General features: G+C 39.4%; 1 protein-coding gene across 1 annotated transcript in view; it reads left to right on the top strand.

Moving 5' to 3' along the window:
• Positions 1-14,125, top strand: part of cfap77 (cilia and flagella associated protein 77) — a 90,163-nt gene that overhangs the window by 58,556 nt on the left and 17,482 nt on the right. Inside the window, exon 5 of the mRNA XM_060841223.1 lies at positions 3,110-3,211. Coding sequence (XP_060697206.1) covers positions 3,110-3,211 — 102 coding nt within the window. The remainder of the gene's footprint in view (positions 1-3,109; positions 3,212-14,125) is intronic.

Genomic DNA, 14,125 nt, shown 5'->3' with positions numbered 1-14,125 from the left:
GAAGTTCTTGAATTGCCAAATAAAACTAATAGTATCTCAGAATTAGAGGAGGTTTGAAGTTGTAATATTTCTTAACTAAATCTGAGAACTCTGTAAAGGTTTTATGGTATCTGGTGCTTCAGGGAAAGTTAAGCTCCTAAAAACTGAAAAAGCTGCAGATCCACAAGCTGGTAGGAGAATTACTCATTGTTTTTCATCTGCCCAATGTCAGTTGCCTGGAAAAAATAACATACTGGGCTCAATCTTTGAAGGTAAGATCGAAGAGTCAATTCCCAAATAATGACATGATGCCAAAAGGCCTACCCCAATTCAAAGACGACATAGAGACAGTGGACATTTCACCTGATTCCAGCCAGAGCCTCAGACCAAGCTGGCAGCATTTGTCATGATGTACAACTGGTTTTTATACATAGAGTTCTCGGCATGAACATAGAAGGTTCCAGAAGGCAATCATTTTGCTGTTGCTATTTACAGGATAGGGTGAGAGTGGCACCATGAAGTTGTGGTGCATACTTAATGAGGTGAAGCAGCAGAGAATTGTGTGAAGCTCACAGAGAAAACCCTTCATGAAACTTCCCAAAATAGAGTAAGATTAGGACCAATCAAAGATAGTAGTGGAAGGTTGTGTGTCGAATCTGAGGATATAGGGGAAGCACTTAATGAATATTTTTCATCAGTATTCACATTGGAAAAGGGCAATGTTAGTGATAACATGGAGATACAGGCTACTAGATTAGATGGGATTGCAGTTGACAACAAGGAGGTTTTAGCAATTTGAAAGATCTGAAAATAGATAAGACCCCTGGGCCAGATGGGATTTATCCTCGGGTTCTCTGGGAAGCCAGGGAGGAGATTACAGAGCCTTTGGCTTTGATCTTCATGTCGTCATTGTTGACAGGAGTAGTGCCAGAAGACTGGAGGATAGCAAATGTTCCGTTGTTTAAGAAGGGGAGTCAAGACAACCCTGGTAATTAAAGGCCAGTGAGCCTTACTTGGGTTGTGGATAAGGTGTTGGAAAAGGCTATAAGAAATAGGATTTATAAACATCTGGAAAGGAATAATTTGATTAAAGATAGTAAACATGGTTTTATGAAGGGTAGGTCGTGCCTAATTAACCTTAATGAGTTCTTCGAAAAGGTGACAAAACAGGTGGATGAAGATAATGTGGTTGCTGGGTGTATGTGGACTTCCATAAGGTGATTGATAAGGTTCCACATGGTACACTATTGAACAAAATACAGTTTCGGGATTGAAGGTGATTTACCAAATTGGATCAGAAATTGGCTAGCTGAAAGAAAACAGAGGATGATGGTTGATGGAAAATGTTCATCCTGGAGCTCAGTTATCAGTGGTGTGCCACGAGGATCTGATTTGGAGCCACTGCTGTTTGTCGTTGTTATAAATGATCTGGAGGTGGGTGTAGAAGGATGGGTTCGTAAATTTGCGGATGAAACTAAGGTAGGCAGAGTTAGATAGTGCCGAAGGATGTTGTGGGTTACAGAGGGACGTAGATAAGATGCAGAGCTGGGTTGAGAAGTGGTAAATGGAGTTTAATGCAGAAAAGTGGGAGCTAGTTCACTTCAGAAGAAATAACTGGAATGCAGAGTACTGGGCTAATGGTAAAATTCTTGGCAGTGTCGATGAACAGAGAGATCTCGGTGTCCAGGTGTATAAATCCCTGAAAGTTGCCATCCAGTTTGATAGGGTTGTTAATAAGGCATATGGTGTATTGGCGTTTATTGGTAGGGGAATTGAGTTTTGGAGCCACGAGGTCATACTTCAGCTGTACAAGACACTGGGAAGGCCATACCTGGAGTATTGCATACAGTTCTGGTCACTGCATTATAGAAAAGATGTGGAAGCTTTGGAAAGGGTTCAGAGGAGATTTACTAGGATGTTGCCTGGTATAGAAGGAAGGTGTTATAAGGAAAGACTGAGGGAACTGAAGCTGTTTTCATTGGAGAGAAGGAGGTTGAGAGGTGACTTAATCGAAACCTATAAGATAATCACAGGGTTAGATCAAGTGAACAGTGAGCGCCTTTCTCCTCGGATGGTGAAGGCTAACACAAGGGCGGCACAGTGGCACAGCAGTTAGCACTGCTGCCTCACAGCGCCAGAGACCTGGGTTCAATTCCTGCTTCAGGCAACTGACTGTGTGGAGTTTGCACATTCTGCCCGTGTCTGCGTGGATTTTCTCCAGGTGCACCGGTTTCCTCCCACAGTCCAAAAATGTGCAGGTTAGGTGAATTGGCCATGCTAAATTGCCCGTAGTGTTAGGGAATGGGTCTGGGTGGGCTGTGCTTTGGCGGGTCGGTGTGGCCGAAGGGCTTGTTTCCACACTGTAAGTAATCTAATCTAATCTAAACCCCTTTTGAGGGGTGATAGATTGAAAACAGATATTGGGGTAGTTTCTTTACTCAGCGACTAGTAGGGGCATGGAACATCCTGCCTGCAACAGTAGTAGATTTGCCAAAGTTAAGAGCATTTAAATGGGCTTGGACGAACATATGGATAATAATGGAATGGTGTAGGTTAGATGGGCATCAGGTTAATTTCACAGATCGGCGCAACATCGAGGGTCGAAGGGCCTGTACTATGTTCTATGTTCCCCAGTTGATGTTTGTCATGATTCAACCCTATGAAGATCTTGCACTATTTGAACTGGGGCACAGCTGGGATTTAAATTTAGTATGGCAGTAGGTAATATGATGACAATATAATATAATACTGAAGGATCCCAGCACCAACAAGCACTCCCATCACTGGTCAGTGAAAGATAGTGCAAGAGCTGTGTGATGCATCCTTACTGAAGTGAACATTGTAAGATTGCACAAGGAAACTTGCTAGAACATTCAAAGAGAAACCATCCAAGAAACACCTCAAAATTGACACTTAACCAAATTTTGAAGAAATTCAGCCCATATGTCTACCCATTATACTATGAAAGAACATTTCAATCAAGGTTCCATATCTATAGAAATGTTGGATAAGAAGGTACTTAGATGCTGGATTAGATTGAATTGACTTAACATCGGCTGCACCCTGATCTATTTGATGATGTTGATGCTAATTCTACTGGTTTTCGTATATCCACATTTTGCATTTGTAGGTCACCCTTGTAAAGAATTATCAAACCCGTGCAGCAGTGCTGAGTAAAGCTGTACCGAAAGTGGACCCTGCACCAATAGTACATCCAAAACGCTACCAAAAGGTGAGGTTGTTGTTTCTCTGTACAGTATTTATAAAGCTTCTATGCTTATTACTCATTGCTTCTTTCTTTAATGATGCAGTGAACTATAAATGTGTGATCCCTGTTTCCACTACAATTTACAGAGATGCAATAAAAGTTTCTGTTAAAGAGATATATGTGTAATATTCAGTAACAACCCAGTATGGATACATGAATTTGCAGCATATGTTGGTTCCTCCACAGCCTTTCCACAGCTTTTATGACAATTATGACAGCCTTTCACTCGTCATTGTAATATACGATATTTACTGAAGCACTTGATTCCATGAATTGCACAAATTAAATATATTACATGCCTTACCAGTACTGGGGGGAATGATATAATATGGATGATACAAAGTTTGGCCAGGTTGTTGACAGTGAAGAGAAGGTCTTATATTAAAAGAGCATACAGTATAAACAAATTGATCATGCGGACAGATGGAATTTAAATGGAATTTAGGGTGGCATGGTGGCTCAGTGGTTAGCACTGCTACATCACAGCACCAGGGACCCAGGTTTGATTCCAGCCTCGGGCAACTGCCTATGTGGAGTTTGCACATTCTCCCTGTGTCTGCATGGGTTTCCTCCAGGTGCTCCAGTTTTCTCCTACAATCCAAAGATGTGCAGGTCAGGTGAACTGGCCATGCTAAATTGCCCGTAGTATTCAGGGATGTGTAGGTTGGGTGCATTAGTCAGGGATAAATACAGGGTAGTGGAATGGGTCTGGGTGGATTACTCTTCGGAGGGTCAGTGTGGACTTGTAGAGCGGAAGGGCCTGTTTCCACACTATCAGAATTCTAATTCTGTAAGGATTCTAATTCTAATTCTAACCTTGATAAGTGTGAGGTGTTGCACTTTGAAGGAAGTGACAAGACAAGGAAATACTGTGAATGGGAGGACACTAAGAAGCTCTGAGAAAATCAGAAATAGTAGGTTGGAAAGATAGGTCAGGCTGGAACACAACAGGGTGCAAGAAATACTTATTGGGTTAAACTGCATTTATTTCAATGCAAAGGGCTGACAGGTCAGGGCATGCATAGGTACAGTATATGGGACTGGGATATTATAGCCATTACAGAAACATTGCTAATGGAGGGACCTTACTGGCATCTTAATGTGCCAGATTACAGGTGCTTTATGTAGGATAGAGGTGATGGAAGGAGAGGAGGAGGAGTTTTTGATTCAGGCGAGTATCACAGCAGTAGTCAGAGATTAAATAACTGAAGGATCATTAGTGAGGCTTTGTGGGTGGAGCTAAGAAATAAAGAGGGGATAGTGACATTATTTGGGTTGTACTATAGGCCCCAAATAGTCAATGGGAATTAGAAGAACAAATATGCAGGGAGACTAGGGAGACTTGCAACAGCAATAAAGTTGTCACAGTAGGGGATTTTAATTTTCCTAACATAGGCTGGACTGCCAGAGCTTTAAGGGCTTAGATGGTGTGGATTTTGTTAAGTGTGTTCAAGCAAGTTTCCTCAAGTAGCATATAGAGGGTCCTACTTGGGAAGGGGCAAAACGCAAATTATTCTTAGAAAATAGGGCAGGATAGGTGATGGAGTTGACAGTGGGAGAGCGTTTTGGGAGTAGTGACCATTTAAAATAGTTATGGAAGGGGACAAAACTCGTCCACAGGTTCAAGTTCTAAATTGGAACAAGGCTAGAGAAGAAATTGCGGGCGCCCTGGATGATATTTTTGCATCATTGTTAGCCACTGGTGAGGTCCCAAAATGGCAAATGTTGTGCCATTATTCAAAAAGGGCTGCAAAGTAAAGCCTGGAAACTATAGACCAGTAAATTTAATGTCTGTGGTGGGTAAGTTACTTAAGAATTTTCTGAGAGACAAAATATACATGCATTTGGAAGGACAGGGTTTGATTCAGACTAATCAGCAAGGCTTTGTGAGTTGGATGTCATACCTCACAAATTGTTAGAATTCTTTGATAAAGTGACCAGGAAGGTTGATGAGGGCAGGGCGGTAGACGTAGTCCATATGGATTTCAGAAAGGCCTTTGATAAGGTTCCACATTGTAGGCTGCTCTGGAAGATTAGATCACGTGGAATCCAGGGCAAGTTGGCAAATTGGATACAAAATTGGTTTGATGGTCGGAAGCAGAGGGTAATAGTGAAGGATGCTTGTCAGACTGGAGGCCTGTGACTAGTGGAGTGCCTCAGAGTCAGTGCTGGGCCCATTACTGTTTGTTATCTATATCAATAATTTGGATGAGAATGTATGAAGCATGATTAGTAAGTTTGCTGATGACACTAAACTAGGAGGTATTGTGGATAGTGATGGGCCAGGTGCTGGCAGGTGGGACTAGATTGGGTTGGGATATCTGGTCGGCATGGAGATTCCAAGAGGAATCTTGGAATTCACATTCACGGTTCTCTGAAAGTGGAGTCACATGTAGACAGGACAGTGAAAAAGACTTTTGGCACACTGGCCTTCATCAGACAGAACACTGAATATAGAATGTTGTAGTTGTACAAGACATTGGTGAGGCCTCACTTGGAGTATTATGTTCAGTTTAGTCACCTTGCTATAGGAAGGATGTTATTAAACTGGAAAAAGTGGAGAAGAAATTTACAAAGATGTTGCCTGGACTCAATGGTCTGGGTTATAGGGAGAGATTGGACAATCTAGGGCCTTATCCTTGAGAGCATAGGAGACTGAGGGAGGACCTTATAGAAGTGTATAAGATCATGAGAGGCATGGTTAGGGTGAATGCACTCACTCTTTTTCGCAGGGTTGGGGGATCAAGAATCAGGGGTATTAGTTTAAGGATAGAGGGGAAAGAATAAAAGGGAACCAGAGGGGCAACATTTTTACACAGAGGGTGGTACGCATATGAAATGAACTGCCAGTGGAAATGGTTGAGCTGGACATTTAAAATTATTTGGACAAATACATGGATAGGAGAGGATGAGAAGGATATGGGCCAAGTGCAGGGAAAAGGGCCAGCATCTTGGTTGGCATGGACCAGTTTGGGCCAAAGGACCGTCTCCATGCTGTAGGACTTTATGACTCAATGAGGAACAAAAGGATCTTGGGGTCCTTGTCCACAAACCCCTGAAGGTGGCAGGGTAGGTTAATAAAGTAGTTAAGAAGGCATACGGGTTATTTGCCTTTATCAGTCGAGGCACAGATTATCAGAGCAGAGAGATTATGTTGGAGCTGTACAGGTTGGTTAGGTCACAGCTGGAGTACTGTATGCAGTTCTGATTACTGCCCTACAGAAAGATTCTGATTACACTGGAATGTTGCAGAGGAGGTTCACCAGGATGTTGCCTGGGATGGAGCGCTTTAGCTATGGAGAGGGGCTGGATAAGCACAGGTTGTTTTCTTTGGAGCTGGAAAGGTTGACGGGGCTCCTGATAGAGGTGTATAAGATGGTGAAGGGCATGGACACAGTGGGTAGAAAGCAGCTGTTCTTCTTAGGGTCAATAACAAGAGGGCATACTTTTAAGATGAAAGTCAGGATGTTTAGAGGGGAGTTGAGAAAAATTGTTTTCATCCAGACAGTGGTGAGGATCTGGAATGCACTGCCTGGGAGGGTAGCAGAGATAGGTAACCTCAGAACCTTTAAAAAGTATTTGGATGAGTACGTAAATGTTGCAAATTTAAAAGCTCTTGGACCAAGTGCAGGAAAGTAGGACTAGTGTAAATTTAGCATAGTTTTGGCAGTACAGAATTAATGGACTCGAGTGTCTTTTCTGTACTGTATGATTCTGTAATTCTGTACAGATTTCACAGAATATTGAGACCTTACCTACCTCCTGACTCTCTCTCCCCATTATTCCAATTGTTGCATTCTGTCCTCCCCTCCCATTCCCACAGAATCCAATCCTGTATCTAGGTTTCAATTCTTGAGGGCTGTTGTATTACCAGCCATGATTTAATCAAGGTTTCCTCTGGATTGTGCTGTTTGTGCAGTGATAACTCCATTGAAATGAAGCTTGAGGCCCTATATCTCAAGCCTCAGCATTCAGATGACAGGTACATATCAAAATTTCCACCCTGTATTCTTTACTTTTACAGTGAATTTGTAGCTCTTGCTGATATTGTAAAGTCTGTAATGACCAGACTTGGACAGCTATTAGTCACACTTCAGGCCTGACTGATGCCAACTTCCATGTCTGAACTCAGCACAGTAGAGCATCTGTATCCAGATGCAATTGTTAGGCCTTTCCAGCAAGATAAATTACTCAAATTACATCAAAATATAGTTATTGTATAATATTCTTTTAAGAGTCTAAAATTCATAAAAGACTGTATAAATTGAAATCATTTCATTCTTGGTGTTCTCTCCCTTCCTCGCCAAATTTTATTTCACGAATCATTAGTGTTAAAACAAGTGACTATTCAGTCCAACACATTAATGCCATCACATTTGATTATTCATATGTTCCTTTCTCCTGTTCTTTAATAAATCATTTCAAATTTTTATTTTCCATTTATTTGTCCTTCACTATTAACCACAGCTAGCACCTTTAATGCCCTTGTCTTCACGCTACTCTCTATCTCTCACTGTAACAATTCCCTGGTATAATTCAAACCTTCTGTAAAGACTGTATTTCTTATTATTTTTCTGTATTTTTGATTGTGGACTGAATGGGAAAAGATCTGTTATAAAAACTGAGAACTGTAGAAGGGACTGCTGTGCTTTTTTTAAAAAAGCAAGTTATCAGTAGGCAGCACAGTGACTTAGTGGCTACCACTCCTGCCTCACAGCACCAAGGACTCAGGTTTAATTCCAGGCTCAAGTGATTGTGTGGAGTTTACACTTTCTCCCCGTGTCTCCATGGGTTTCCTCCAGGTACTCTGATTTACTCCCACAGTCCAAAGATGTGCAGGTTAGGTAAATTGGCCATGCTAAAATGCCCTACAATGTTCAGGGATGTGTAGTTAAGTGGTTAGCCATGAGAAGTGCAGGGGTTAGAGGGATAGAATACAGGGGTTAGTCTGGCAAAAATGCTCTTCGGAAGATCATTGTGGGCTTGATGGGCCAAATGACCTGATCCCATAGAGATTCTAAATATTGTAAGTGTAGTTTGCTCAACTAGACAAACTGGTACCATGAGTGGATACAAATGAAATTCAGCTAGCAACAATTGGCTGATTGGTCTGTGGAGCTTTGACCAGTTTTTAATAACAAAGGCCTTCTGCTTATCAACAACTTTATGATGGTTTCCTGTAGCTGATCAGCTTATTGATGTAAACAGTATAGCTAGAAGCCATTAGAACTCTGGAAAGGGAGATTCTGTCTTTCTGTCAAAAAAAAAGAGTTTAAAGAAAGCCAGTTTATTTTTGCCCCACAACTGTAGGGTGTGGCTTTTAAACAATTCCTCAGAGACTTTCTAAGAACCAGCCTGTCTATACCACCTGCAAGCAGGTAAAAGTACCTGGAAAAGTTAGATCAAGGAGCAACAAGTCTTACTGAGCCAAAAGGATCAACTCATTAAAATCTCTGGACAAGGACCATTGAACTGCCTTCCCAGTTTTTCCATCCACTCAAAATACCAATGTTTTTCTGTGTCTGTCTTGGAATGTGTACTTAGAAGGGGTTAGTTAGTTAGAATTTTAATTAGCAGCATTTACATCAATAGTTCATAGTTGTTTCCCTGTATTTGTAATAGTGGTCTGTTAAGTGCAGAAACTTAGTCCATGCTTTATGTCAACCTGGGTGTAAAAAGACAGAAAAATTGTGAGGAGTGTTGCATTCTTTTATAAAATCTTTAACTTTTGAGCTGCCTCCGGGTATAGCAGGGCTTGATGTCCAGTACATTTGCCTAGTGAGTTGTTATACTTCACACTTTTAAGTTCAGAGATTAGTGCGTTTGTTTTTGTTCTGGTCTTTGCTGTTTCAAAACCTCTTCCTCAACCCCTTTAACATCATTTCTAGCTTCAAGAATGAGTATGCCATTATTTTTTCCACCTCCAAGTTTGAGACTATCTCTGTAGATTCTTAATGTTCTTCCTAACCATTGCCCTTAATCCTTCATTTACTTACGCCTGACCCTCTGATATTGTGTCCTTCCCTCTCTTTCCCTTCACCTTGACAAGCTGTTCTCTTCCACAGGACACACCTCCTGTCTCCCACAATACAGTTAAGCCTGAATCCATATCCATACCAGCATGAATAAATGGCTTCCTTGGCTCAAAACACTGTCAACATTTTGTTCAAAGTTGCAATGCTAACTTCTGCGAATGTGCCCATTATCTCACCTTGTTCTCCTGCTTTCATACATATTTCATCAAGGAAGACTCCAGGCCTTTGTTTATACATGTTGCCTATACATGTAAAAAAAATGAAATTTTGCTGTTGAATTATGTTATATTGAATTCAGGTCTATTCAGCATTCAATCTCTAGAAACGGCTGGTATGGAGCCTGAGTGAATGGAGGACAAGATGGTTTATAAACAAAATAATTAAACTTAATTAAATTAAAATATTTGAAGCACAGCAACTCTGACTAGTATACTCAAAAATGCCATGCATTCATATCATATTTCATTATCATTTGCAAAAACATGTAAAATACTGTCACTGCAATACACATTTCTGCATTTGCTAAAGTCACCATAGTCCCAGAGGACAGTAGGGCTGCTTTCTCATCAGAGAGCATGATGAGTTTAACTTGAGGATCACCATGCTTTAGGCAAGGGGTGAGGGTGAGAAGGTAGGACCTTCATAGTTTTGTGTTGGAGGGGTCATCAACCCCTTAAAAGCCAACAAACTGTACTACAAAATTTAAAGTATTTGATGAGATTTGATTCCCTACAGTTTGGAAACAAGCCCTTCAGCCACACCAACCCTCTGAAGAGCAACCCACCCAGACACATTCCCCTAACACTACAGGCAATTTAGCATGGCCAATTCACCTAACTTGCACATCTTTGGACTGCGGGAGGAAACCAGAACACCCAGAGGAAACCCACACATACACAGGGAGAATGTGTAAACTCCACACAGACAGTAGCCTGAGGTAGGAATTGAACCCAGGTCCCTGTTGCTGTGAGGCAGCAGTGCTAACCACTGTTTTATGGGAACAAGGAAGTTATGTTCCCTTAATCTTTAAAATTTTAACCAACAATGCAGGTCGACCAAGGTGATATGAAAAAGTTTCACCATGGTAGCTGGTGTTCTTTACACAATCAATGAAAAGCAATTTCAAAGATTTTTGGAAGTCACAGGAATTTCACTATATTAAAAAAAACATTCTTAGAAAAATAACAAACTAGTCTTAACATTTCAAAAGTATTACCAACACACTACAGCAGAACAAACAATGGTACCTGGTGACATAAGTAAATTCTAACACATTATACATTTTCTAAATTTGGAAAGTTGTTTCCAAATTGTAATGCTTGTATTTTATCTCTACAACACTCAGTCTTGGCTATCAATTGTGATGTGTTTTTATATTATATAGCAACAATTACAACATAGACCTTTTATTTAACGATATATAATACAATGCATATTCCCAATACTATATTCCCAATACTATTGCTATGAATTTGACTGGAAGCAAAACAGCAATTTTTATTTGGAAGACTAGAAGTGCTGCTCATGTTGGAGAGGGGATGTCATTTGGGAATATTTGTTATTACTTCAGATACTGTTTTATTTCTCAATATTTTAATGAAATGGAAATTCGGGCAGTGAGTACTATGGCTTCTCAGCACTGTCTGTTGAATATGATAGTCACTCAAAAAAAATGTTTTAAAGACTGCTTTGCAAATCCTTTTCCCCAAACCGGCTTCATGGCCAAAAAGATGTTTTTCTATGAATATTAAAGACTTACCACTGGATGGCTCCCAATTTTTTTTTTATGTTTTAATCAAGGTTAGGTGGTAAAACAGCTAAAAAAAAGTCCCCAGTTGGTCTGAGAATACATTGGCATCAGTGGAAGCAAAGGGACCCCCATAGCAGGTATCATTGGAATGTAGCTTGTCGCTGGTTGAACACATAGAGGACAAGCAGCTCTATGGAGCAGTTCTTAGGATGCATGGCTACTTTTTAAAATAAGTATTAATGTTTTCTTTTCAAAAAACTACAGGCAAGGGATGCATCTTGCATCCACAGAAACAGTAAGAATTTCCTTCAGCTTTAAAAATGAAATAAAGGGAACACATTTTTCTCAGTTATTCATTTTATTCTTGGAGGGGAGGATGATATTGCATTTATTTATATAGAGTGTGATGGATACAGAACAGTGTCATTATGCATGGGATAATTCACCTTGTATTACAAAGCATTTATTCATACATGAGTTGAGAAAATGCAAGTCTATTAGTTTTAAATAATGTTGAGTGGCATAAGGATTCCTTGCTTTATCATGTGCTTGGTTTAGTATTTTTGATTATTCCTGATGGCATGTCACTGAAGGGAGAAATAAAGGCTTTGAATTTGGTTCATACTATCGACTAGAGATGTAATATATTATAAGATTGTGCCTCATAATTTCACTGCAGTAAAGTAATACTGATACCCTTCTTGGTCTAATGATGTAAGGTGAGAGGTGAATCTCTGCTGTTGTCTGTCATATAAATATGCATCTCAAATCTATCAAATAATACTATAAGCTGCAAAGACAGTAGTTGAATGCTTTTGAGCAATGATTTAAAACTCAAAATTAGATTAACATGGTAATTTTCTTATTAACACATATCATTCTTTATTTAAATATTGCTTTTGTTTTCTGTGTAGAAAAAACTGTTAGAATATTCTGCATTTATATTAGAAAATAATGCTCATACAAGAAGATTAATGATTCCAATGCAATCACACTAGGATTATCAAATAAAATGTGCAATCCATTGCTGTAAACTCCATGCCTGACACACATATTGTGTGTATGTATGTATGTGTGTGTGTATATATATATTTATGTATGTATGTAGGAACTACAACAGCATATACTTAAATAGTGAAGTAAATAATCTCAATGATTGTTGTACCCAGTGGGACAGACTGAGGTTACGAATTGGGTCTCTGAACATATTAAGATTTCCCAAGGTCTTAGTGCCTGCTGCTTAAAAAATATTGGGATTATTAATTCAAGTGACATTTACCTTCAACTAAGGTATTTAACAGAGTGAGTTGATGTGAATTGGGGTGGAGACAAAGAGCAAGGAACAAACAAGACCAGCATAATTCACCTAATTATCCAAGTAGGATCTTTACCTGTTATAATTCTGAATAAGAAAATAGTTTCACACTATACAGAATATACATTAATACAAATTTCCCTAGACTAATTATTTTAAACTACAAGCCTCAATTTATTTAAGTGTATTGCTCAAATTGCAAAGCAGAAAGAGTTTGGAATGTAATACAGCATAAATGAAATATTACAGGCTGATTTTATTAAAATCTGCTACTTGCATTTATTACACAGATTTAAACGCATTGAGTGGGAACAAAATAGATGAGGGAAACGTAAAAATAAAATAGAATCTTCAAAATTGATGTCATTGGAATATTCTTTGAAGGAAACAGGCTGCGTCCAAGCCCCATTCAAAATATCTCAGCGTGTTACATTTTTCAATTCCTAGGACACCTAGTATGTGCGTGCCCCATTAGCATATGTCAGTAATCATTTTACAAGTTGCCTGTCAGCCCAAGGCTGTTCTACCAGGTAAAGTCAAGGAAAGAACACGACCCTTCAATGTTCAGCAGATTGTGTGAATCACTGGAGATCTGAGGGGGCATCTTACACACTGTACTCAATCCCTCACCCTCTCTATCTTTACCTCTACTTTTTTGAGAATCATAGAACTGCTGGAATGCAACATCTGCATTTCTTGTTGATGGTGTTTAAGTCTATCTTGAATAAAGTAGATGACAACAATGCCAGTGATCAACAGATAGAAAATGCATTTGGCTTCTTTAAAGATCAGGCCTGGATGCACATTGTATCATAGTGCCAGTATTAAATTGTGTAATTCAGAATTAATAAGTATACAATGGAAACTCACAGCTATATCATCAACATAGCTACATTGAAATTCAGTACCTTTGGAATACTGGGATACTGCATTATTGTAGTGTTAAACTGGTCCATTCATTCTCCAGCAGTGCTGAGTTTTCAGTCTCAGCTGCAGTGTTGCCTTGTGGTGTCCAATTAGGAAAGGAAAGGAAAATCAGAAGGCAAACTCTATCCAGGACAGACATCATTGGGAAGGTCTTAGTTCAGATCATGAAAAATGCTGTCAGACAGTATAAAAGAGGCAAATCCATTCAAGGTCTTCGAAACAGTATAGATAATTATTTGAAGAGAAAACATTTACAGGGCTAATGGGAAAGGAGGTTGAGACAAGCTAAATTGCTGTTGCAAAAAACTAGCACATGCACAATAGACCAAATGACTTCCTTCTGTCATATAACCATTCTTCAACATCCTATTTACTGAAGGTATGTGAGCTGGTCAGAGTGAGAGTAAGGAATAAAGCAATGCAGAAAAGATTAAGCAACAGAATAATTAACAGAAGAAAAATAAATATATAGTTAAAAATTAAATAACCAAAATCAAAATAGATTTCCGAATTTCTGGCTGACTGTCATTAAATTGCTACAGGTTTTGCATCATTTAAAACTAAAAAGTGAATTCAGAATGTTATATCAGCCTATCAAGAAAGGTCATTATAAATGTCATTTAAACCTCAAAGGGAAACTACAGTTGGCTAACTCCAAGACTCTTTTAAAGCTTGCCTGTCATCCTCTATCACCATGATACAAAAATATCACCATTACAAATTGGATCTTTTTCTATCCCTGCAAGCAGTGTCAACCTGCATGTTAGACGTCTTCATTATATGAGCAGTTAACCTGCAATTTAATTAATGAGTAACATAGTCAAACAACATTTTCAGTCTCTTCCTTTGTG

Source organism: Hemiscyllium ocellatum, chromosome 21 (assembly GCF_020745735.1).
Source record: "Hemiscyllium ocellatum isolate sHemOce1 chromosome 21, sHemOce1.pat.X.cur, whole genome shotgun sequence".
In the NCBI taxonomy this organism is placed as follows: Eukaryota; Metazoa; Chordata; class Chondrichthyes; order Orectolobiformes; family Hemiscylliidae; genus Hemiscyllium; species Hemiscyllium ocellatum.
The sequence above is the reverse complement of the archived record's forward strand: the minus strand, read 5'-3'. Positions and strand labels throughout refer to the sequence as shown.